The 24,397-nt window shown below is 56.4% G+C and overlaps 1 protein-coding gene across 6 annotated transcripts; it reads left to right on the top strand.

Annotated features, from left to right (window-relative positions):
* On the top strand, positions 1-24,350 carry SLC12A4 (solute carrier family 12 member 4). Of its 6 annotated transcripts, none has more exons than XM_034940476.4 (24): positions 45-245; positions 5,140-5,234; positions 6,993-7,124; positions 10,654-10,800; positions 10,902-10,956; positions 13,924-14,054; positions 16,273-16,514; positions 16,661-16,875; positions 17,394-17,558; positions 17,638-17,736; positions 17,987-18,044; positions 18,205-18,379; positions 18,763-18,881; positions 20,519-20,617; positions 20,890-21,009; positions 21,243-21,347; positions 21,573-21,741; positions 22,045-22,240; positions 22,338-22,507; positions 22,596-22,727; positions 22,807-22,914; positions 23,125-23,309; positions 23,458-23,591; positions 23,747-24,350. In XM_034940476.4, the coding sequence occupies exons 1-24, from the start codon at positions 131-133 to the stop codon at positions 23,836-23,838; spliced, it is 3,258 nt and encodes a 1,085-aa protein (XP_034796367.1). In that variant the 5' UTR covers positions 45-130; the 3' UTR covers positions 23,839-24,350. The 6 variants fall into 6 exon arrangements, with proteins under 6 accessions (XP_034796368.1, XP_034796367.1, XP_063453736.1 ...); XM_063597665.1 differs by lacking the exon at positions 45-245 and adding an exon at positions 1,885-1,931; XM_055100350.2 differs by lacking the exon at positions 45-245 and adding an exon at positions 4,604-4,768.
* The last annotated feature ends 47 nt before the right edge of the window (positions 24,351-24,397 follow it).

The following is a 24,397-nucleotide window of genomic DNA, read 5'->3' as shown; positions in this document are numbered from 1 at the left end:
GCCCGGGGGGCGGGCGGAGGAAGTGAGCGCAGCGGGGAGGAATGCGAGCGGGCGGGGCGTGTCGACCCGGGGCGGCGGGGACAGCGGCGGGCGGCTGGGACGGCGGGTGCGGCGGGGCCGAACCCGAACGATGCCTCACTTCACCGTGGTGCCGGTGGACGGGCCGCGGCGCGGCGACTATGACAACCTCGAGGGGCTCAGTTGGGTGGACTACGGGGAGCGCGCCGAGCTGGATGACTCGGACGGTGAGGGCGCGTTCTGAGGGGCCGTGGCGGGGCAGCGGGGCCTGCCACCCGGGGCCGCCATCCCGGGCCCGCGCCCGCACCTATCCCGGGACCTTGCGCGCACACGTCGGTGCGGACTCAACTTTTTTTGGTCCGCGCCGCAGCCACTGGCTCCCCGCCCTGCGCGCGCAGACACGATTTTCCTCGGCCCCCGGCGCCCGCGCCCGGCCGCTTTCTCCACCCCAGCTCCTCCCCTGTGGGCCCCGGGCGGGGGCTGCAGACGTGGCCGCCCAGGGAGGCCAGCCGGCCGGGCCGCCCGGCTTGGGGACAGGGCCGAGACCCCATCTCAGGCCCTTCCCGGCCCTTCACCTTCGGTGAATCCCACATCCTTTTCTCGCCTTGGTTCCTCATTTGAGATTCAGCGTCTTTGCCTTTGAGACGATCCGCTCCCCAACTGCCCAAACCCCTCCGTGTGCCTCTCTGCGCCAACCTGCACTCTGGCCAGAGTGTGCCTACTGGGGGGGTCTATGGGTAACTGCCCGTGAGTGCGCCGGTGTAGATCTGTAGGGACAGTGGGCCTCAGTGAAGCACTCACATGGAGCCGGACGTGTGTAGGCACTTGAAGTGAGTTAACTCGTTTAATCCTCCAGCATCACCCTTGGGATAAGTACTGTTACTCTCATTAGGAAGCAGTGAAGGGAGGGGTGGCGGTTATATAACTTGCCCAGGGGCAGTCAAGCCTGGGTTTGAGATTCCAGCACCTTAACTCTTTAACCTAGGTGCCAGGGCCGGGAGGTAAGCCCCATCTCCCTCCTCCTTCCTCCCAGGTGCCCGAGTCTCTCCACAGCCCTTTCTCTATCTCCTACCCCAGGAGGCCCCCCAGAGGGCTGTTCTTGTTAAGGCCCACCCTTGGAGTGCAAACACGGCTGAGGACATGTGTCTGTGTATGTAGTGGCATATGCATGTGTAATTGTGCTTGTACAAGTGTGTAGCTGTGGGTATCACAGGGTGAAGGCTGGTTCAGGTCAGGGCATTCTCACAGCCCCTGTTTCCTGCAGGGTTGACAGTGATGAGGATGGTGATTTGACTGATGACAAATGCCTGTGATATCTGTGACCGATCATGATGGAGATATGTAGGAAGTGTGTGGTTGACACATGTCAGGTGACGTTGTCTGGACCTCTGATCCATCTGTGATGGTGACACGACTGAGATGATCCATGCCCGATGTGAATGATGGCTATGTGTGTGTATCACTTGACTGCCATGTGCAGAGGTAGCACAGGACAGTGGCATGGGCTGCTGGACATTGCAGAGGTTTTACAGGCTTGACAGCTGTGTGAGTGCCCCAGCCTCCATGCCCTTGTCTGCCCCTAGCTTGATTCAAGTGGTCAAAGCAAAAGCCAGCATTCCTGCTTCCCTAACCCTGGGAGGACCTCTCTCCCCAGAGGGTAGACTGGCTGCATCCCCAGGATCAGCCTGGACCAGTGGGCAGGCAGAGCTGAGCCTAGCTGCTGGCCCCACCTTGGCCACGCCTTGGCCCCTACAGGGTGACTGGAGGGACCTGGAGCTACATTGGCTGAGTCCTGCTAGATCCCCGCAAGCTAGGCCAGCTCCTCCCACTGCCTCCCTTCCTCTTTCTCCTCCTCTTACTCCTTTTCAGCCAGACCTTGGCTGTCTACAGGATGGGGGACACCCTGAGCCCCGGTGAGTGATTTTGATCCTTGGTGGGGACTGCAAAGGGTCAGAGGGCACAAAGCACAGTGAGCCTCAGATCCATTTCCTGCCCCTTCCCCAGCTCAGTGCCCACACCTCTGCTCTGGAAGGCCTAGATGGGCTTGCTCATCCAGCCCACCTTGGCTTGTGGGCAGGGGGTAGGGAGGTGCTGGAGGGGGCACCTCAGGCAGATGTCCGTGTACACAGGGATCAGGAGGGTCACCTGGATCCCCACCTGCCACTGGTGCAGTCACAGTTGCTGGTGGGAACACAGTTGTGTAGCTCACAGGCAGTCCCTAGGCCTAGGCCATATTCAGATTTACTGGGGATCTCAGGTGGTGTCTGAGCAGCTTCGGCCTGGCAGGCATGTCCAGACCTGCCCTGGAATTTTTGGAATGGCTGAGGCCAGAACAGGAGGTCTGAAGCCAAGGGCAGTACAGATATCCAGGCACTACTTAGACCCTTACATTCCCACAAGCCCTTGGGAGCTTTGGGGGAACTCCGAGGAGTGCCCACTGGGCGTCTGGCACTAACTGTCCCTTTTCTAGTGCATCTGGGCAGTTGGAAAAACAAGTGTTACAATCTCCACTTCATAGAAGAGGAAACCAAGGCCGCACAGGGAGTAAGCATGTCTCCCTGGGTCACACGGGGGAAGGGCTGGGAATCCAAGCCAGTCTGCCGCAGTCTGAATGCCCAGAGGCCTAGGTATGCGTACGCTGGCCAAATTGCAGCACTCTTCTCTATTTTTAAAGATTGTGCTGCATAGATGGACTGGAGTCTGTAGTAGGAACGGAACCTGCAGCTCAGCCCCTACAGGGCTCTGATGGACCCTGGGACCCAGATGTGGCCTTCTCCCTGGGTGACCTTGCCTCTGAACATCTTTGAGCTTCACTCTCCTTGTCCCTAAAAGGTAGTAAATGCTCTCTACTGGAATGTTGCTGTGAGAACTAGAGACAACTTTTGGAAGGGCCCCGAGCCATCCTAGAGTGATGGCTGAAGGGACAAGGGATAGGCTAGGTCTTAGAGGACCATTTACAGGCATTTGTGGGGAGCTGCTGTGTGCTCAGCTGTATATTTTCTGGATAGCAATACAGTCTACCCAGAAAGACCAGGCAACAGTGATGGGGCAGGCTGTAGTACATGAGTTTAGAATAAATTATAATTGATTTCCAGCCTACTTCCACAAAAGAATCAGAAGAAATAGCCAACAAAAGTGTCTCCCCAAGTGATTGTTACTCTCAGGAAGATTGAAAACCATGCAGAGGAAGGGGGCAAGCACTCAGATGAGACAGATGGTGACTTTATCTAAAGAGTAAATTTAGCTTGGAGATTCCTGGCAGCCAAAGCAGAAAGAGAAGTAAGACGAGCTGTATAACTGGCATTTTCTGACAAAATGAAGCACCTGATTTATCAAAGGGAGACACTTTTTTTGTCACAAAAATCCAAAAGTAATTTTCAAAGGCTTTTCACTGAAGAGCCATTAATGTCATTAATGTAAGAGGCAGAGTGTTACTGGGTTTTCAGATTTTTCTTGGGACTCCTTCTGATCCTGAACAAGCATGGAGGGTACAGCAGATATCATAGAGTGTCCGACATGACCCCGCCTGGCTTTAACATGACACGGTGGACTGTCTTGACCTCTGGCTGCCTTTGTCCACTGTGCCATTGGCATTGACCTATGTGAATGTGGGACTGAGCTGCTTGGCTCACTTAGCTAGTCCAGGTTGCTGGGTGTAGCAGGTGTGCCACTTTCACATGCTGTGGGAAGAAAGAACTGACTTTGCCCCAGAAACTGTCATGGGCACACTTGATTTGTTAGTTTCCTTGGGGGATAAAGAATCCACAGCACAGCACCTGCTGAGTGGTTGTTGGCTCAGAGAAAGCAATTGAAGCCTCATGCTGATAGCAAGAGATGTATCAGATACAGGAGGATGCCTCAATCAGCATTCTCAGCTGCAGTCAGGACAAATGAATTGTGGCCTATGTAAACAGAAAAGGTTGGCGGGCATGGCCAGTGCATGGCCCAATCACACCACTAGCCTGGGCTGGTGGTGACAGTTCTGTTGCCATCTCCATCACTGGACACCATGCCAGTCCTTCTCATGTCAGAACTGCATACTGCTGCCATCCAACACCAAGATGTGTGCTTTCCATTTGCTGTGAGGCCTTGAGCCAGGGCCGGGGCTGCGAGGGTAGCTGGGGTGGAGGGAACACTCAGCACCTAGAAAACGAGTGCTTGGCGTTCTGCTTGGTGGGAAGCTGGGAATGGCACCCACCGAGACTCATAAGGGACAAGAGTTGGAAAACAGGGAAGAGTGAATGATAGGAGGCCAGAAAAAACAGTCGAGCTTTGGGAGTTGAGGCAGGCTTATTGAAAAGGAGCATTTCACTCCTTTTGGCGAGATTTCTCAGAGCTGGGGCACTGGCTCATCAGCCTAGGGCTGTAGGCGGAGGTTTGTCTGGGGCAAGCGGCGGGATCTGCGGGCAAGGGGGCCATTGTGCTGCTCCTGCCAGCAGTCCCGGCTCCCATTTTTCTCCCTGCTCAGTCCGACACCCACCCGTCCGACACCCACCCGTCCGACTTTCTTAGGCAACCCTAGAAGGCTCCTGGAATCCACTTCCGCTCTCCACGGCCTGGGGCTTGCCCCACCTCCCGGCATGCCCCGGGCTGCCCTGCAGGACGCCCCCAGCGCAGTGCATGGTGGGGTAGCCAGCCGGCCACCTTTGGGCCATGGCAGCCAAAGGTGCTCTGTGCGGCTTCGTCTATCTGGAGGGCACTGCCTGGGCGGTCCCTGAGGACACCGAACCCTTGGCATCCTGCACATTGGGTACTCCGGAAAGACCGGGAAAGGGACTGGGGCGTGGAGGTGATCTGGGGGCGGGTCAAACGCTGGCCCCGCCCCTCTTCAGGCCCCGTCCCTCAGTGTCCATACGTGCTTGTGCTAGGGCGCCTGCGCCCTCACCTGGATTCCCTTCACTGGAGGGAATGATGTCCCAGGTTTTGGTCACTGGCCTCTCTCTGGCTATCTCTGGGCCTTCAAGAGCATTGGCACGGTGCCATGTGAAAACTGAGTTGCAACCTGGTGACACTGCAGCTCCAAAGTGCTCCGCAGAAATGATTTGGGGACTGGCTTTCTGGGAAGGGGCCCAGGCTGGGGGGCTCAGGAAGCAGGCCCTGATTGTCCCTCTCTCTTCACAGGACATGGCAACCACAGAGAGAGCAGCCCTTTTCTTTCCCCCTTGGAGACTTCCAGAGGAAGTGACTACTATGACAGGAACCTGGCACTGTTTGAGGTAGCTGAGGAGCCATTTTGGGCCACAGGTTTGGCACACAGAGGCTTTAGCTAAGCAGGCAGGCTGGACACGTGGGCCTCCTCTGTCTTGCTCTTCCTCTCATCTCCTCTTGTGTTCCTGGTTCTCATGGCAGCCGGGCTGCAGTTCCCTTGGCCCTTTCAACTGAAACTGCCTTTCCAGAGGCCACTCACAGTCCCACCCCCATTGCTACCTCCAGGGTGGTTCACCTCTGACTTCCTTACAACCCCTCAGCAAGGAAACGCCCGCTTAGGATTTCCCAACTCAGGATTTCTCCTCTTCCTTCCACTCCTGGTTCTTCTCCAAGTCCATGGTTCTTCGCTCTCCCATGGATTCTTCCTTGTCTTTCTTGGTTGACCCTTCCAGCTCTGTCCCTCTCTAGTTCCCTGAGTCCTGGTCCATTTGCAGCTTTAGGGGATATGTCTCTGGAAAGATTCCCAAATATCTGCCTCTGTACTTGAGTTTTATCTTCTTCAGACTCAAGCTGAGCAGTGAGATCTGGATTTAAGACGTAGTTTAAGCTCCTAAACTCTGACCCATGCATTCAGCCACTGCATGGCTGAGTAATGGAGACTCCTTAATCTCCCTTTTTTTTCTCTTTCTTCATTTTGAGATGGAGTCTCACTCTGTCGCCCCAGGCTGGAGTGCAGTGACGCGATCTCAGCTCATTGCAACCTCTGCCTCCCAAGCTCAGTGATTCTCCTGCCTCAGCCTCCCGAGTAGCTGGGATTACAGGTGCCCACCACATGCCTGGCTAATTTTTGTGTTTTTAGAGACGGGGTTTCACCGTGTTGGCCAGGCTGGTCTTGATCTCCTGACTTCTAGTGATTCTCCTGCTCCGCCTCTCAAAGTGCTGGTATTACTGCTGTGAGCCACCACATCTGGCCGAGGCTCCTTAATCTCCACATGCCCCCAAGGGCCCTTGTCTTCCTTTCTCACACCAAAGCAACTTCTCCCTGTGTGTAGGTCAGAAGGGAGCTGACAGAGAGGGAAAAGCTAAATGTGGGCAGGAGGCAGGTAGAAGCACAGCCTCGAGAAGGCTGCAGGAGCAGGGATCATCGCCTAGACCCCGGTGGGGCTGGGGGGCCTGAGCTCTGGGAGGCCTCCTGACCTGGGAAAGCAGCAAGGTTCTGCGGTGAAGGCCTTGGCCCAGTTCTGCTTGAGGATGGGCTGGAGGATCAGGATCCCATCTCCGCGATTGATGTGGGTACTTGCAGGACTGGGGTCAGGGGAAGACCACCCAGGGAGATCAGGGTTTGGGCAGACAAGGGAGACTTCACTTGTCCCAGACATCACTCTTTTGCCCTCTTTGGTTCCCTGAGGTGACTAGAGTGGCTTTTTTGTGGGGAGGGTAGGCGTGAGTCCTAGAGGTGCAGCCATAGCCAGGAGGTGGCTGGGCAGAGCAGGCAGGATGAAGTATGCCATTAACCCCCTGCCAGCCGTGTTCTTCCCTGCCCTCTCTCCCCTGAGGCAGGTGGTTTTCACAAATGGGCTGGCAGTGATTGTAGCCAAGGCGGGGTAGAGAGAAGCAGCTGCGGGGCTGGGCCTTTGAGTGCCACGTGCTGGGGTGTGGTGTGCACACCTGTCCAGTTGGATGGCTTGGACTTCCCCAGGTAGGAACGGGGATCAGGCCCAGGCCTGTCTCAGGGCTTGGAACAGGGCCAGGGACCAGGCAGCTGGCTCCACACAGCTGGCACCCACCTGGCCCAATGCCATCTTGCCCTGTGGCTCTGTTTGCAGGAAGAGCTGGACATCCGCCCAAAGGTATCGTCTCTTCTGGGAAAGCTCGTCAGCTACACCAACCTCACCCAGGGCGCCAAAGAGCATGAGGAGGCCGAGAGTGGGGAGGGCACCCGCCGGAGGGCAGCCGAGGTGAGCTGGTTGGGGCGGCAGGGGGCCACACCTGGGAAGACAGACACAGCACCATGGAATTGGCTGTTTCCCCACATGGTGGTGAGCACACTGGGGGAAGTGGGTGCCAAGCATAGTGAGCAGGGAGGATGGGCACTGAATGCCTTGTCTCAGGAGGCTTTAAGAAGTGAGCTAATGAGAATCCCCCCGGGGGGCAGGGGGCCAGGGAGCCCCTCAGGAATGACAGCGGGAGACACAGCTGCTTGTACTCAGCCTTTACTGTGTGCGAGGTACCACACCAGGCCTGGGTTCTCATATGTCATCTGTACAACAAAACCAAGAGGCAGTTGCTTACTATTATCCCCATTTTTCAGACAAGGAAATAGTGTCAGGGACATTAAGGGACTTGTCTAAGGTGACTGAGCTAGACAAGATCAATGTGTAATGCTGGGAGATGGATTTGTAGATTTTATGGAAGACAGATTTGTGGGATATGTAACTATGCAAAATGCCAGATCAGTGACATTGTGTGAGGCTGGCTAAGAGTGTTGCCCTTGGAGCCAGGAACCAGGTTGTCTCTCGGAGGTCATGCAATCCAGAGCAAGTCACAAACCCTCCTGCTGCTCGCAGTGTTGGCCCAAGGCTCTATTGGCAGAACCCTCCAACAACCCCCTGGGTTCCTTGAGTGCCAGGGTCAGGGGACATGTGTATGTGATCGGAGCCTGATGCTGCCTTGTGGGGCTTTCCTGTCCCACTTTTTGGTCACTAATCCAGTTCTCTGGCCCTTCAGCCCTCTTCTCTTTGGGGTGACTGTTACCTCTTTGCCTAGCTCCTCTGTGTCATTGCGGCTCAGTGTAGCTGAGGGCTGGGGATTTTTCTACATTTTTCATTTGGAGGCTAGGGACCCTCCCTCTCCACACACTGACTCCCTGAGGTTTGGGAAGCAGTGGTGTTTTAAGAGGAGCTGACGTCTGGCACTGGCTGTAGTGTTCTCAGAGGTCGGCACAAGCAGAAGGCGCTCCTGGCTGGGATAAGCCAGGCCTGCAGCCTCACACCTGGTCATGAGATTTGGGACTTTCTGGGGTGGGGCCAGCAGAGAAGGTAGACCCCACTGAAGCGCGTCTCTCATCTTGCCCTTCAGGGAGGCAAACCAGCCCACACTTCAGAGAGGGCAGCTGATACCTTGAGGTCGCACAGACCTGACCCTGACCCTGTGCAGCCAGGTGTGACTAGATAGCAGAGAACCCTAACTGCGTCTGGCCATGTCTGTCCAGCACTGCAGGGGTGTCTCAACCTCTGAGAGTGCTCTGCCCACAGTGGGTGACAGGATCCTTAGGTCAGAGCCTCATCCTTATCCCTTCAGGCCAAGCCAGGGAGCTGGTGGCGGGGAGTGAAGAGGCCCCTGAGAACGGCTAGTGCACATCTCAGCAGGAATGTGGGAGGGATGCCTGGGCCAGAGAGAGCCCATCATCCCTTGGCCCAATGGGGAACCCGTGAGGATGCTTAGCTTAGCTATCCAGCTTACCTGGCCACAGGGTAAGGATGGGAGAGGGTGACTGGCTGTCTTAGCTGCAGTAGTTTTTTCATGGAAGAAGGAGGAGCTGGGTCAAGTCTTTAAGGAGTCAGTAGGAAGTTAGGGATCTGGGGCTGCTGAGCTGTGGTTCTCACCCAGGGCAGGCCCGAGCAGGGGCCTCGGAAAAGGAAGGCTTGAAGCAGGAAGGGTGGGCCTCCGACCAGACCATGCCAAGACCCAAAGCAGCCTCTCCCCAGCAGCTGCTCCAGCTCCAGCACTGGCCTGATGACCTTCTGAGGCTGCCAGAGGTTATTTGGGGATGCAGAAAGCATTTCCGGCCCGCCCTGCCCTTTCCCACACTGTCCTTTTCTTAGAGTGACTCAGCCTGGGATGGGGGTGGGACTGGGAGCTCTTGCTGTCGCTATTCTGTGGGTGGCATCCTCTGAGAAGGGCTCAGACAAAGCCCAGATGAGGGGGACCCGTCCCCTGCACTGCTCCACGCAGGACAGGTTGAGGAGCCATTTGTTTTTGCTGAGGCTCTTCTGAAGTCCTTTAGGTCGCTCACAGGTCTTGCCCCAGGCCAGGACCCTTCAGGAGGGGCATTAAGGAACTTGTCTAAGGTGACTCAGCTAGGCAAGATCATGGCCATGGAGTTCTCTTCTCCCTAGCTTCAGGGCAGCACGGGCACTGTCTCGTGGGTCTTCCCTGTCCCCTCTCCCCGTATGATTTTCACTAATCTAGTCCTTTGGATCAGTGAGGAGGCTTTGCTGGGGCTCCAGTGGAAGCTGTCAGGGCCACACTTCGGAGGCTGCACTCTTGGGGGCTCAGTGCCTCAAAAAGATGTCAGCCAGCCTCTGTGCTCTCAGCCTCTGCCCTGGCCTCCTGGCTGGCCCCTACTCTGCCCTGAGTTGAGAAAGCCTGCCTGGATTTGCGTATTAGATCTTCCTCACCTGCCCTACAGCCTGAGCACTTTCTCTGTAGGATTTTCCCAACAGGCTGTCCCAGGGACTTCCAAAGCACCACTCACTGGGTTCAGAAGCACCTTTTGGGTACCTGCAGGGCCTGCTGGTGATAGAACCATAAACAAGCCAAGCCTGCCCTAATATAGTAACAAAATATACAAGCACATTCTGTTACCATGACCTGTAGTGACCACTGTGATAGGGAGTATCAGATGCCAAAGGAATGTGAGAGGGAGAACCAACTCCACCTGAGGCAACCTTCGGACATCTTCCTGAGAGAGGTAACAGTTTCGCTGAAGAGTTTGCCAGGCCGTGAGGCAGGGCCGACTCTCCCAGGCAGAGTCCAGCACATTCTCAGGTTCACAGAATCTGAGGGACCCATGTGGTCAGGGGCTGGAGCTAATAAGAGAGGTGATGGGACACATCTGGTGGCCCAAGCCAAGGAGTTGGACGGCACACTGGATTACAAGACAACAGAGGGTTTTCAGCATGGGTGATGAGATTAGACTTGGTTTCAGAGACCTACTATAGCAGCAGAGTGGGCTGGAGTGTGGAGAGGTTGACAGGCTCAGGAGGGTACCACCCAGGTGCCCCAGGTTCAAGGGACTAAGGCTGGGACAAGGCAGGCTGATCTCAGGGCAGCAGGGAGACAGACTGGGTAGGAGTTAGTGTCTACCGGGACTAGAGTTGGGGGTTGAGAGGGAGGGCCAGGGATGACTTCTGGGACTTTGGCTTGGGTGACTTAGGGCCTGCTGGGTGAGAAGGTGGAGATCTGAGACAAAACTCTCTTTCTAGAAGTTTAACAGAAGAGAGGAAGGGAAGGAGGCAGTACCTTGAGAGAGAGTTAAGGTTCCAAAGCTCAATGTGGGTTTTTAAAAAGAATCAGGTTTTACACCTTCCCAGACTCAATTGTCTTCCTATATGAAAGTCAATAGAGACATCCTAGCTGTCACCCCTACTCTCTGTGTTCCCTGGGGCCCCACTGGGGGAGGGGGCCTGCTGAGTGACTAGGGCTGACTTTCCATGGTGCATCCCTCTGATGCTCTACTCGCCCCCTCCCTTTGTGTTCGCATAGGCACCCAGCATGGGCACCCTCATGGGGGTGTACCTGCCCTGCCTGCAGAATATCTTTGGGGTTATCCTCTTCCTGCGGCTGACCTGGATGGTGGGCACAGCAGGTGTGCTACAGGCCCTCCTCATCGTGCTTATCTGCTGCTGTTGTGTGAGTGTCCTGGCGTGGGAGGGTTGGGCTGGGCATGGGCCGCGGCTGCCCCCACAGAGCCCACCCAGCTGAGCCGCTCACCCAGGCCCTCCTTCCCACAGACCCTGCTGACGGCCATCTCCATGAGTGCCATTGCCACCAACGGTGTGGTTCCAGGTCAGTGAGCGCCACCCAAGGCCTGGTGGAAGAGAAAAGGACCCAGTATCTGCCTTGACCTACCTGGGAACCCCCATAGCACACCCCTGCCCCAAGCAGTTCCGTAGTGGGCTCCCAATCCCTGATGCCAGGACAGTGCCCACGTAGGAGCTTTCCTGCTTGACAGAGTTGGAGAGTGCCATTGTGGTTTTTGTTAATATAAAAGCAATACCAAAAAAGAAAAAAAAAGGGCAATGTATGTTTACTGTAAGAGGGTTTGAAAGTGCAAAAAAAGGCCAGGCGCGGTGGCTCATGCCTGTAATCCCAGCACTTTGGGAGGCCGAGGTGGGTGGATCACAAGGGCAGGAGATCGAGACCATCCTGGCCAACACGGTGAAACCCCATCTCTACTAGAAATACAAAAAATTAGCCGGGCGTGGTGGCGGGCGCCTGTAGTCCCAGCTACTCGGGAGGCTGAGGCAGGAGAATGGCGTGAACCTGGCAGGCAGAGCTTGCGGTGAGCCAAGATTGCACCACTGCACTCCAGCCTGGGCGACAGAGCGAGACTCCGTCGCAAAAAAAAAAAAAAAAAAAAAAAAATTAGCCAGGCATGGTGGTGGGCACTTGTAATCCCAGCTACTTGGGAGGCTGAGGCAGAGAACAGCTTGAACCCAGGAGGCAGAGGTTGCAGTAGTGAGCCAAGATCATGCCACTGCACTCCAGCTTGGGTGACAGAGCAAGACTCCATCTCCAAAATAAATAAATAAATAATAAAAAAGTGCAGAAAGGTGTAGAATGGAAAATTAAGAGCACCCATAATCCCACCATCCTGAAATCACTACTGTTCGCCTTTTGGTAAATATAAGTCTTAGGGTCTTATGAAGTATTGCACACGCACACTCTATTTATATAAATTGTATATATATATATGTGTGTGTGTGTTTGTGTGTATTTCCCAAAAGTATATGTGTGTATATATACATATGCATTTATGTGTATATGTTTACGTGTGTATGTGTGTGTGTATGTTTCCCAAGTGTTGAAAACAGTTTTTTGATTTTGGTTTTTTGGGTTTTTTTTGAGACAGAGTCTCTCTCTGTCACCCAGGCTGGAGTGCAGTGGCATGATCTCAGCTCACTGCAACCTCCATTTCCCAGGTTTAAGCAATTCTAAGTGATTCTCATGCCTCAGCCTCCTGAGTAGCTGGGATTACAGGCGACCACCACATTTTTGTATTTTTAGTAGAGACGAGGTTTCACTATGTTGGCCAGGATGGTTTCAAACTCTTGACCTTAACTGATCCACCCACCTCTGCCTCTCAAAGTGCTGGGATTACGGGTGTGAGCCACTGCACCCTGCCGAAAATGGTTTTTTGAAAACAGGATTCTCCATGGCACACCATAACCTAATTAATGTGATTATTCTCCTGCCTGTGGGTTCCACTTTTTCACCATTGTATACATTGTTGTCATGAACATCCTTGAACATGAATCTTTGTTCATGCCCCAGCAGTTCCCTTAGGAGAGGGTCCTGGAGGTGGATTACGGCATGAAAAAGATTGACTTTTCGTTTATTTATTTATTTATTTATTTTGAGACGGAGTGTGTCGCCCAGGCTGGAGTGCAGTGGCACGATCTCAGCTCACTGCAATCTCCACCTCCCAGGTTCAAGCGATTCTCCTGCCTCAGCCTCCCGAGTAGCTGGGATTACAGACATGCACCACCATGCTCAGCTAATTTTTGTATTTTTAGTAGAGATGGGGTTTCACCATGTTGGCTAGGCTGGTCTCAAACTCCTGACCTCAAGTCATCTGCCTGCCTCAGCCTCCCAAAGTGCTGGGATTGCAGGCGTGAGCCACTGTGCCCAGCTGACATTTTTTTTTTTGAGACGGAGTCTCACTCTGTCGCCCAGGCTAGAGTGAAGTGGCATGATCTCGGCTCACTGCGCCCTCTGCCTCCCAGGTTCAAACGATTCTCCTGCCTCAGCCTCCTGAGTAGCTGGGACTACAGGTGCACACCGCCACGCCTGGCTAATTTTGTATTTTAGTAGAGACGGGGTTTCATCGTGTTGCCCAGGCTGGTCACGAACTCCTGAGCTCAGGCAGTCCACCCATCTCAGCCTCCCAAAATGCTGGGATTACAGGTGTGGGCCACTGCACCCGGCCTTTTTTTAAAAATGTATATTTTTATCATTTCCTTTTTTTAGTAGAGACGGGGTCTCGCCATGTTGCCCAGACTGGTCTGGAACTCCTGAGCTCAAGCAATCCACTCACCCCAGCCTCCCAAAATGCTGGGCTTACAGGCATGAGCCACCACGCCCAGCCAAGATTGACTCTTTGAAAGAATTTCTTGATCCCTGTTCCCAGATTTTCACCAGAGACATTGTCTCAGCAGCAGATACAACCAGCAACATGAGATGACTCTTGTCCCCCTGTGCTTGTCACCCTGGGGCCTAGTCATGACTCTCTGAGTCTTTTAAGGGTGTTAGACTTTGATAGAAGCACAGATTCAGGGCAGGAGCCGTGGACACTCACCTGGTGGCAGGCACTGTGCGGGGCCTTAGGGCCAAAAGGCTGGATGAGACAGTCCCTCCTCTGGTCTGGAGGAGTCAGACTAACAAAGGCACAGGCCTCAGGAGGGTGAGGTGGGCTGAGATAGGACACACCCAGCCAGAGGAGGCTGTGGGCTGTGCACAGGGCATTGGAGGATGGTGGCCAGTCAGCCACTGCTGCAGACTAGAGCTGCTCCCGCAAAGCAGTTATTTCCACGGGCCATGCTGGATATTCGAGTCAGATGGGGATAGGATCGAATGTCAGCCTAGATGCTTACCCACCGTGCAGCCCTGGGTAGGTCTCCCAGCCCCTCTACTCATCCACAAACAGGAAAAGCAGTCCCTGTCCCTCTGGGCGGTTGTGCAGGCTTGTCACAGGGAGACCCCTTGAAGAAGAACCAGCCTTGACCTGTGCACACTTTCATTTCTCTGCTGTAGCTGGGGGCTCCTATTTCATGATCTCTCGTTCACTGGGGCCAGAATTTGGAGGTGCTGTGGGCCTGTGCTTCTACCTGGGAACAACATTCGCAGCAGCCATGTACATCCTGGGGGCCATCGAGATCTTGCTGGTGAGTCAGGCTGAGCCCTGGCCAACTCTGGCCATGTCCAAACAGTCCCTTTGGACTCCAAACAGAAGGCTCAGGCTGTTCATCCCCACACGTCTGGCCAAGGCCTGGGTATTATAAAGTAGGAAGCCTCTTCGAGAGACAAAGACCTTTACTCAGGCTGGTCTTCCTTTCACCTCCATGCCAGTTTGGGCCAGGCAAGGAAGAGGCCTGGCTGCCTTCACCTCGGCCCTGGATGTTCCGTCCACCTGGGCACCATTGCAGCCATGGCAAGGGTTCCAGGAACTGTTGTATTTAGCTCAGTGACAGATCTTGGTGGTGATGTAGGCTTCCTTCTGGGCTTGTGTGGGCTCTGGCCAGCTCTGTGTCCTCCGGGGCTCTGTGCCAGGGCACTTCAGATCCACCTTCTCCTTGTCCTTCAATCAGGGTAAGCAGCCACAGAACCCTGCTGGAGGTCGGTGCTCCCTCCACGAGCCCCATGGGAGCTCTGTCAGCCTCAGCTTCTCATTCCCCAGTGAACTGCCGTACCAGTGGGAGAAGAGGCAAGGAGCTGCGGGAGGCATGGGGTGACAGGTGCCCGCCCCTGGGGATCCAGAGGGTAGGAGATACCTGGAGGGACTGCCTGGCTGTTCTTGTCTCCAGGTCCTCTACCTGCAGCAGGACCCTGCACCTGAATCTTCTGATTTGGGGGGGCTTTGGTTTGTTTTCATTTCTCATATCCCTTCTACATTCGTTATGTGGGATTTGTCCCTTCTCCTGTTTATCTATTCAGCCATGTCATTATATCTGTATGGACTTCTGGATATTTACTTTATTCTTTGGGTTGTAATCCAATACTATCATTATTTATTTTCTTGCTCAAACTGTTCCACTTTGGCTATTTAACGATTCAGGTTGGCATCTATGTTTGGATCCTTTTTGTTTGCTTGTTTTTAAGTAACAGCTTTATTAACATATAATTTACATACCATGCAATTCCCATACCAATTTATATACCATTGAAAGTGTACAATTCAATGTTTTATAGTATATTCACAGAGTTGCGCAGTCAATTCTAGAACATTTTCATCATCCCAAGAACCCCCATTAGCAGTCACTCTCCATTCCCCGCCAGCCCTGGCAACCAGGAATCTGCTTTCTGCCTTGGGATTTGCCTATTCTGGGCATCTCATATAAACAGAATCATATAATATGTGGCCTTTTGTGACTGGCTTCTTTTAGGTACTCTTATTTTTTATTTTTATTTATTTATTTGTTTTGAGATGCAGTCTTACTCTGTCGCCCAAGCTGGAGTGCAGTGGCATGATCACAGCTCACTGCAATTTCCGCCTCCTGGGTTCAAGTGATTCTCCTGCCTCAGCCTCCCGAGTAGCTGGGATTACAGGCTCATGCCACCACGCCCAGCTAATTTTTTGTATTTTAGTAGAGATGAGGTTTCACCAAGTTGCCTGGGGTTGTCTCGAACTCTTGAGCTCAGGCAGTCGGCCTCCCAGAGTGCTGGGATTATAGGCGTGAGCCATTGCACCCGGCCTATTCATTTATTTTTTTGAGACAAGGTCTCACTCTGTCACCCAGACTGGAGTGCCATGGTGTGGTCTCTACTCACTGCAACCACCACCTCCGAGACTGAAGTGATTCTCCTGCCTCAGCCTCCCGAGTAGCTGGGATTACAGGCGTGTGCCACTACCACCAGTTTTTGCACCACTAATTTTTGTATTTTTAGTAGAGATGAGGTTTCACCATGTTGGCCAGGCTGGTCTCAAACTCCTGACCTCAAGTGATCCACCGCCTCAGCCTCCCAAAGTGCTGGGATTACAGGCGTGAGCCATGGCGCTGGCCTATTTTTTATTTTTTTTTGAGACAGAGTCCCCCTCTGTCACCCAGGCTGGAGTGCAGTGGTGCGATCTCTGCTCACTGCAACCTCTGCTTCCTGGATTCAGGCGATCCTCCTGCCTCAGCCTCCAGTTGCTGGGATTACAGGCACGTGCCACCACGCCCGGCTAATTTTTAGTAGAGATGGCGTTTCCCCATGTTGGCCAGGCTAGTCATGATCTCCTGACCTCAAGTGATCCCCCTACCTCAGCCTCCCAAAGTGCTGGGATTACAGGTGTGAGCCACTGCGCCCGGCCTCTTTTAGGTACTCGTAAAAAGAAAACCAAAACGACAAGTTTCACTTTCCAAATAAGAAATAAAACCCTCCTTATCCATCTTCTTGTTTCAGACCTACATTGCCCCACCAGCTGCCATTTTTTACCCATCGGGTGCTCATGACACGTCGAATGCCACTTTGAACAATATGCGTGTGTATGGGACCATTTTCCTGACCTTCATGACCCTGGTGGTGTTTGTGGGGGTCAAGTATGTGAACAAATTTGCCTCGCTCTTCCTGGCCTGTGTGATCATCTCCATCCTCTCCATCTATGCTGGGGGCATAAAGTCTATATTTGACCCTCCCGTGTTTCCGTAAGTAACCCAGGAATTTATCTGGGCATTGCATGGACATCCCTCCCATGTAGCCAGCCTTTGATGCCCCAGATCCCAGAGACTGCAGGGTGGGCACAGGCAGGGGCTTTGACCTGAGCAGGTGCCGGTGCTTCTGTCCCTCACAGGGTATGCATGCTGGGCAACAGGACCCTGTCCCGGGACCAGTTTGACATCTGTGCCAAGACAGCTGTAGTGGACAATGAGACAGTGGCCACGCAGCTATGGAGTTTCTTCTGCCACAGCCCCAACCTTACGACCGACTCCTGTGACCCCTACTTCATGCTCAACAATGTGACCGAGATCCCTGGCATCCCCGGGGCAGCTGCTGGTGTGCTCCAGGGTGGGTCCTCCCTCCCGTCATCTTGCTCTTGAGCCCACAGGCTGAGCAGGGGCACAGAGCACAGAGCTGTCCTTGTGTGGCCAGCTTGGGAACGGGGGCAGGACTGGCCGCCTTCCCAGCCCCCCAGTGTCCTCCCAGCCTGGCTCCTGGCAGCCGAGTTTGGAGTGAGTGGAGCCTGTCTGGCCAGCGTCCAAGGCCTGCAGCAGCCTGTCTTCCCCAGCCACCAGCCCCTGACACTGCCTGGGGATGTTCCCACAGGATCCATAAAGGCCTCTGTGGAAGGCGGGCAGTGGCGGGCTCTGGGTGACGGTGGTTCAGCCACCTTTGTCTGTCGACTTCTAGCTGGGCAGCTCCTTCTCTGTGGTCAGGGTAGCCCTGTGGCTGACGCTGCAGTCATTGGGCTGAAGCTGTCCCCTGAGTCCCCAAAGTTGCCCTGCATCTGCGCCTCTGGCTAGGCTGCCCCAAACTACCTGGGGTAGTGGGGGGCAGCTGTGGTGGTGACACAGCTACCCCTGCAGAAAACCTGTGGAGCGCCTACCTGGAGAAGGGTGACATCGTGGAGAAGCATGGGCTGCCCTCCGCAGATGCCCCAAGCCTGAAGGAGAGCCTGCCTCTGTACGTGGTCGCAGACATCGCCACATCCTTCACCGTGCTGGTCGGCATCTTCTTCCCTTCTGTAACAGGTGAGCCCTGCCTGCCTACCCACCCAGCCCTGTCCCTGATCCCGGGGAGCCCCTGAGGGAGTCTCATCTGTTTTTGGAGGCATCATGGCTGGCTCAAACCGCTCTGGGGACCTTCGTGACGCCCAGAAGTCTATCCCTGTGGGGACCATTCTGGCCATCATTACAACTTCCCTCGTGTGTATCCTTTCCCAGGCCTGGGGCAGGTGGGGCAGAGGACGGGAAGCGCTTGGCCTGTGTACGTCGCCAGGTTGCATGCACAGACACCCCACACACTCATATATAGCTCCCCTTCTCATGCACACATGCACATACACACCACGAGACTCCCAGCTGTAGGTGTCCTGGTGGTCTGGCTGGGGTGGGGGCACGTGGTACTATTCAGGGACAGTGGGGTGGCAGAGGCCGAGTTTTCCTTGACGCCGCCGCAGACTTCAGCAGTGTGGTTCTCTTTGGCGCCTGCATTGAGGGTGTGGTTCTCCGGGACAAGTGAGTGAGCTGGGCCCCCCTCTTTAGCAGCAGCTGGGCTTTGGCCTGCCCTCACACCAGCTCCCAACCCCGTGGGTGGTCCTAAGCCTGCTGGCTGCCTTTGGTGGTCTGTGCCATCCTTCCGGACCCCTGACATCCCTCACTCTGGTGGCCCCTGCAGGTATGGCGATGGTGTCAGCAGGAACTTGGTGGTGGGCACACTGGCCTGGCCTTCACCCTGGGTCATCGTCATCGGCTCCTTCTTTTCAACGTGTGGCGCTGGCCTCCAGAGCCTCACAGGGGCACCACGCCTATTGCAGGCCATTGCCAAGGACAACATCATCCCCTTCCTCCGGGTGAGCCCCTCTGCACTCCCCCATGGCCTGGCTGCTCCCAGGCCCTCGCCCGGCTGGGGAGAGAGATAGGGAACACAGATGCAGCACATCCTGCCCTTATTGGCCCCCGGGGCCAGGCGGCCATCCATGAGGAGCTACTGAGAAGTGCCCTGGGCCTGGAGCTGCCTGGACCCAGAATCTTCATGGCCTGTTTAGGGCTCATCCAAAGGAGAGAGGCCTGGTGAGGTGGAATCAGGGAGACTGGTGACACCCATAGGGATAGACACAGGGGCGGCCTGAGCCCCCGAGGCGGGCCCTGGGGGTGAGGGAGGCCAGGCTGGGGTCTGGGGCCCAAGGTGTGGAATGGGGGTGACAGGACCCAGCTTCCTTCCTGGTGCACACAGGTGTTTGGCCACGGGAAGGTGAATGGTGAACCCACATGGGCACTCCTCCTGACGGCACTCATCGCCGAGCTGGGCATCCTCATCGCCTCCCTCGACATGGTGGCCCCCATCTTATCCATGTGAGCTGGGGCCGGGCAGGGCAGGGGGATGGTCTGGGAAAGGCTTCCTGAACCCCAGCACCTCCCCGTGGCTGCGTCTGGTGTTGGAGGTCCAGCTGGGAGATGTGGCAGGCTGCATGGGGAGATGTGGCCTGACAGGGCTCAGCCCACCCCTGCATTTAGGAGCAAGCCTGGCACCTATGCCAAAGCTATAAGGTGACCAATATGTCCACACCTCCCTGAGGCCCCCAGAGCAGGTGGCCGGCAGACCTTCCCACTGGACAGGGCAACCACCGCGTCCCTCATGCCTCCATGAAGCCACTGCTGCCCCTTCCATCTGTTAGTTTGTTTTTTGGTTTTTTTGTTTTTTGAGACAGAGTCTCGCTCTGTCACCCAGACTGGAGTGCAATGGCATGATCTTGGCTCACTGCAATCTCCGCCTCCTGGGTTCAAGCAATTCTCCTGCCTCAGCTTCCTGAGTAGCTGGGATTACAGAAATGCACCACCACGCCCAGCTAATTTTTTGTATTTTTAGTAGAGATGGTGTTTTACCATCTTGGCCAGGCTGGTGTCGAACTCCTGACGTCAGATGATCCACCTGGCTCGGCCTCCCAAAGTGCTGGGATTACAGGCGTGAGCCACCATGCCCAACCCATCCATTTTCAAAGTCATTTGCTTTTAACATTCTGGAATCAGCCAGGCAAATCTGCGTGCCAGTGCCTTGCAGGGAGTGGCCAGCATGTGGTGACTCCCAGTGACCCCGAGGCAGCGCTTGTTTGGTTGACTCTGTCCAGGCTGGGGTCCTTGCCCACCCTGCTCCGTGGCTGACGCTCCTTCTTGCTTGTGCGGTTATGAAAGGCCTCTTCCCTGCCCACTCAGCCTGCAGACTTGACAGGGGCCCTGTCCCCCTGAGCAGGCTCCATCCCAGCTACAGCCAGGCCTGCTGGAGCCAGCACCCTCTTGTCCACCCCCCCACACCCCTTCCTCTCACCCAAGAGCACACCTGAAACTGTTTTGCCACAGCCGTCTTGGGTGGTGACCCCCCTTGTGCCCAAATCAGAGGCTACATCTCAGCCTTTATCTCGGGCCTCCTGCTGGGAACCCCTGCCCCCTGGCATGCCCTGTGTGGGTCCTCCTGCCTTCCTGCGCACCCGTCCTCGGGTGCCTTCCTGGAGGGCTCATGCAGCTGGCCCTGCCCATGCGTGGGACTCCCACGCCCACCGCAGTGACTCTTAAGTATCTCTGACTGGTTGCATTCAAATGGTCCAGCTTATCTTCCATCCTCCCCTTCATGCATGGCAGCCTCTCATCCAGCTGGTCACCCAGGCCAGAGGCCTGAATGTGGCCTAGAGTCTCCAGGCACTGAGCTCTTCCTGCTGCCCCTGCACCACCTTCTTCAGCTCTGCCCTGTTACTCCCCTTCCTACCTCCTCCAACAGCAAACCCTTGCCCATCCTCTGCGATCTGGCTCCGAGGACTCCTCCACAGTAGTCTCATTGCCTCAGGCCATGAAAGTGGCAGCAATGAGGTTGAGAAGACCTGGCTGAGCCATGCAGGGCAGGGCCGGGCCACGCCCCGTTTCTGGGCCAGGCCCAGCCTGACATCAGGTCCCCAGCTGCCGAGGAGGCTGCTCTTCGCCAACCGCCCTCTGTGCCGCAGGTTCTTTCTGATGTGCTACCTGTTCGTGAACCTCGCCTGTGCGGTGCAGACACTCCTGAGGACCCCCAACTGGCGGCCCCGGTTCAAGTACTATCACTGGTGAGCCATGCCTCTGACACGGGAGACCCTGGGGAGGCCAGGAGCCTCATTCTGGGTGAGGCTTGGGCTTCCTGGGTAGGGAGCTCCTGAAACACTGTGGGGAGGGAGATCATAGGGCTAGGGGGGACTGGACCTAGGTCTTACACCCAGTGACCTGACCACCCACCTGGGACCTCCCACCCGGGACCTGACAGGGCTACCAGGGCATGGGCCAGGCTGTGGCCAGGGGTCCTCCTGGTCCTGCCCTGACTCTGCCCTCCCCTCTCGTCCAGGGCGCTGTCCTTCCTGGGCATGAGTCTCTGCCTGGCCCTTATGTTTGTCTCCTCCTGGTACTATGCCCTGGTGGCCATGCTCATCGCCGGCATGATCTACAAATACATCGAGTACCAAGGGTGAGTGAGCACTGCCACCTGGCCTCTGCCAGCTGAGGGGGCCCAGCCGAGCAGGCAGGGTGGTCTGGCATTGGGGTGGGCAGGGAGCTGGGCCACCGTGGGTGCCAGGACTGGGGACTGTAACTCAGGACCCCTGGGTGGTCTTGAGGGGCAGAACCCCTCCACCTCGCATCCACATAGACAGAACCCCCTGGGCGGCACCAGGGGCTCACCAGCTGTGGTGGAATCTGCAGGGCTGAGAAGGAGTGGGGTGACGGGATCCGAGGCCTGTCCCTGAGCGCTGCCCGCTACGCGCTGTTGCGGCTGGAGGAGGGGCCTCCTCACACCAAGAACTGGCGGTGAGTTCCCGCCAGACCCTGGCCAGGGTGCAGAGGTTCTTAGGGGTCGCTGTCGGGGTCAGAGGGTCGAGAGGTGCTGGCTCCCCATCCTGGGGCTGCCCGGGGCACCCTCCTGGGCCATGCTACCCAAACCTGCAGGGACCACGACCCGAGAAGGGAAGAAGAGGAGGGGCTCCCTAGAACAGCCGGCCCTGGTCTCAGGCTCCCCCCACCCGGCCACTGCAGGCCGCAGCTGCTGGTGCTGCTGAAGCTGGACGAGGACCTGCACGTGAAGTACCCGCGGCTCCTCACCTTCGCCTCCCAGCTCAAGGCTGGCAAGGGCCTGACCATTGTTGGTTCTGTCATCCAGGGGAGCTTCTTGGAGAGCTATGGCGAGGCTCAGGCCGCCGAGCAGGTACTTGCTTTGGGGAGGGAGAGCTGAGCCAGACTACAGGGGTCTGGACTGTAGCTGGCACGGAGGGGAGGGCCCAGTCTTGGCCAGGGTGGCCAGCCAGGCAGCCAGCACTGCTGCCACCTGAGAGCTGGCACAAGGGGGAGCCAGCAGTCCCATCTTGAAAACTTGGCCTCTGGGTAGGCAGCTTGTTGCCCCCAGGCCCTCCTCCACCCAAAAGTCGTTTTATTCCCGAGGGGCCTTGGGAGGGAGCCCAGAGGCAGGAAGCTGATGGCCTCCCATTGGCCCTGGGTGTGTTCCCCACAGACCATCAAGAACATGATGGAAATTGAGAAGGTGAAGGGCTTCTGCCAGGTGGTGGTGGCCAGCAAGGTGCGGGAGGGGCTGGCCCACCTCATCCAGTCCTGCGGCCTGGGAGGCATGCGGCATAACTCCGTGGTGCTGGGCTGGCCCTACGGCTGGCGACAGAGCGAGGACCCCCGTGCCTGGAAGACCTTCATTGGTGTGTGAAAGCCTGGGGCCTGGTGGGCAGGGGTGAAGTGAGGTGGCAGTGCGCAGAGGGCCACAGACTGGTGGTCAGCCGTGCTCCTCCTCCCCAGACACCGTGCGCTGCACTACGGCTGCCCACCTGGCCCTGCTCGTGCCCAAGAACATCGCCTTCTACCCCAGCAACCACGAGCGCTACCTGGAGGGCCACATAGACGTGTGGTGGATCGTGCACGATGGTGGCATGCTCATGCTTCTGCCCTTCCTGCTGCGCCAGCATAAGGTAGGCCGGGGGGTGGGTGCAGGTGAGAGGGGCTAGGCCCTTGGAGGAGCGGCTGTGACCAAACCGCCCACCTGGTCCCTTGCCTCAGGTCTGGAGGAAGTGCCGGATGCGCATCTTCACAGTGGCCCAGATGGATGACAACAGCATCCAGATGAAGAAGGACCTGGCTGTCTTTCTGTACCATCTGCGCCTTGAGGCCGAGGTGGAGGTGGTGGAGATGGTGAGCCCCCTGCCCTGCCCTGGCCCCGTGGATACCATGTCCCGTGCAGCTGGGTCCTCACGGCCAACCCTGTCCCCAGCATAACAGTGACATCTCTGCATACACCTACGAGCGGACGCTGATGATGGAGCAGCGGTCGCAGATGCTGCGGCAGATGAGACTGACCAAGACTGAGCGGGAGCGAGAAGTCAGTGCCCTTTGTGGTTCACGCCAGGGCGGGTGGCAGGGTCAGGCCTTTGGAGACCGCATCGGTGGGTGCGGAGGAATCAGAATGACTCACCGCAGCCCTACCCAAGCTAGTGCTCATTTCCCGGAGGCAAGGTGGTCACATTGGGCCAGACAGGCCCCATCCCCCTTTTCCTATGGGACCAAGGCTATCTCCTGCAATTGTCCCCAGGCCCAGCTGGTCAAGGATCGGCACTCGGCCCTGCGGCTGGAGAGCCTGTACTCGGACGAGGAAGATGAGTCTGCAGTGGGGGCTGACAAGATCCAGATGACGTGGACTAGGGACAAGTACATGACTGAGACCTGGTACCCCAGCCATGCCCCTGACAATTTCCGGGAGCTGGTGCACATTAAGCCGTGAGTGCAGCAAAAACAGCCCCAGCGGCACTGGAATCTAGGGGTGGAGGTGGGGTGGGGCAGACAAGTAGTGTTAGATGGGCCAGGGGTGGGGACCCTCCTTGCAGGATGGCTCATGGCAACCTGTGACTGGCTACACTACGTGTAGGGACCAATCCAATGTGCGGCGCATGCACACTGCTGTGAAGCTCAATGAAGTCATTGTCACGCGCTCCCACGACGCCCGCCTGGTTCTCCTAAACATGCCTGGCCCACCCAGGAACAGTGAGGGCGACGAGAACTGTATCCCTTTGTGGAGAGGCAGGCAGTTGGGAGGTGGATAGCATGGGAGGTCAAGCCAGCGGCTCCTCTCCTGGGCACCCCTGGGTGGGCATGGCCCAGGTGGCCCGGGTTGCCCGTTGATTCTGTTGTTGCCTCCTTGACTTGAGGCCCTGCAGACATGGAGTTCCTCGAGGTGCTGACCGAGGGCCTTGAGCGGGTGCTGTTGGTGCGCGGTGGTGGCCGTGAAGTCATCACCATCTACTCCTGAGCCCAGTGTCATCTTGTGGCCTGGAGTCGAGGTCTTGGCCAGGACATAACAAGCTGTGGTCTGGGGTAACAGCCTCTTCCCAGCACCCACCTGCCAGCCCTGCTTGCCTGGCCCTGTCCTGGACCCAGCTTTGCTAGGTCTCCTTGGAAACCAGGCCTGGGCCTCAAAATGGAGATGGATCCCAGGTCTTGTGGGACCCTGGGATGTTTGGGGACTTTACTATCTAGCACCCCAGTAGGACTGTCCTGGCCAGAGAAGACTGGTAGGGGCCGAGTGGGGTTTGAAGGCAGCCGGCCCGGCCCAGCCCAGGAGCGCTATTTATTGCATATTTATTGTTTGGATGTCACCATCAGAGACGAAGGGAAGGGTAGCCAGGGAGGGAGTCCAGCCCAGCTGCCTGCAGGAAAATCTGGCTCAGTCTACTATGGGCAGGGCCCCCCACCAAGCTGAGCCGAATGGAGACAGCCGAGCTGAGGCCTGACTTTTTCAATAAAACATTGTGTACTTCTGGACCTCCTGCTGCCCCGGCTCTGTTTCCCCTGGCGCCAAGAGAAGAAGG

The sequence above is a fragment of the Pan paniscus genome, chromosome 18 (assembly GCF_029289425.2).
Source record: "Pan paniscus chromosome 18, NHGRI_mPanPan1-v2.0_pri, whole genome shotgun sequence".
Taxonomy (NCBI): Eukaryota; Metazoa; Chordata; class Mammalia; order Primates; family Hominidae; genus Pan; species Pan paniscus.
Note: the sequence above shows the minus strand (reverse complement) of the source record. Positions and strands in the feature narration are given on the sequence as shown.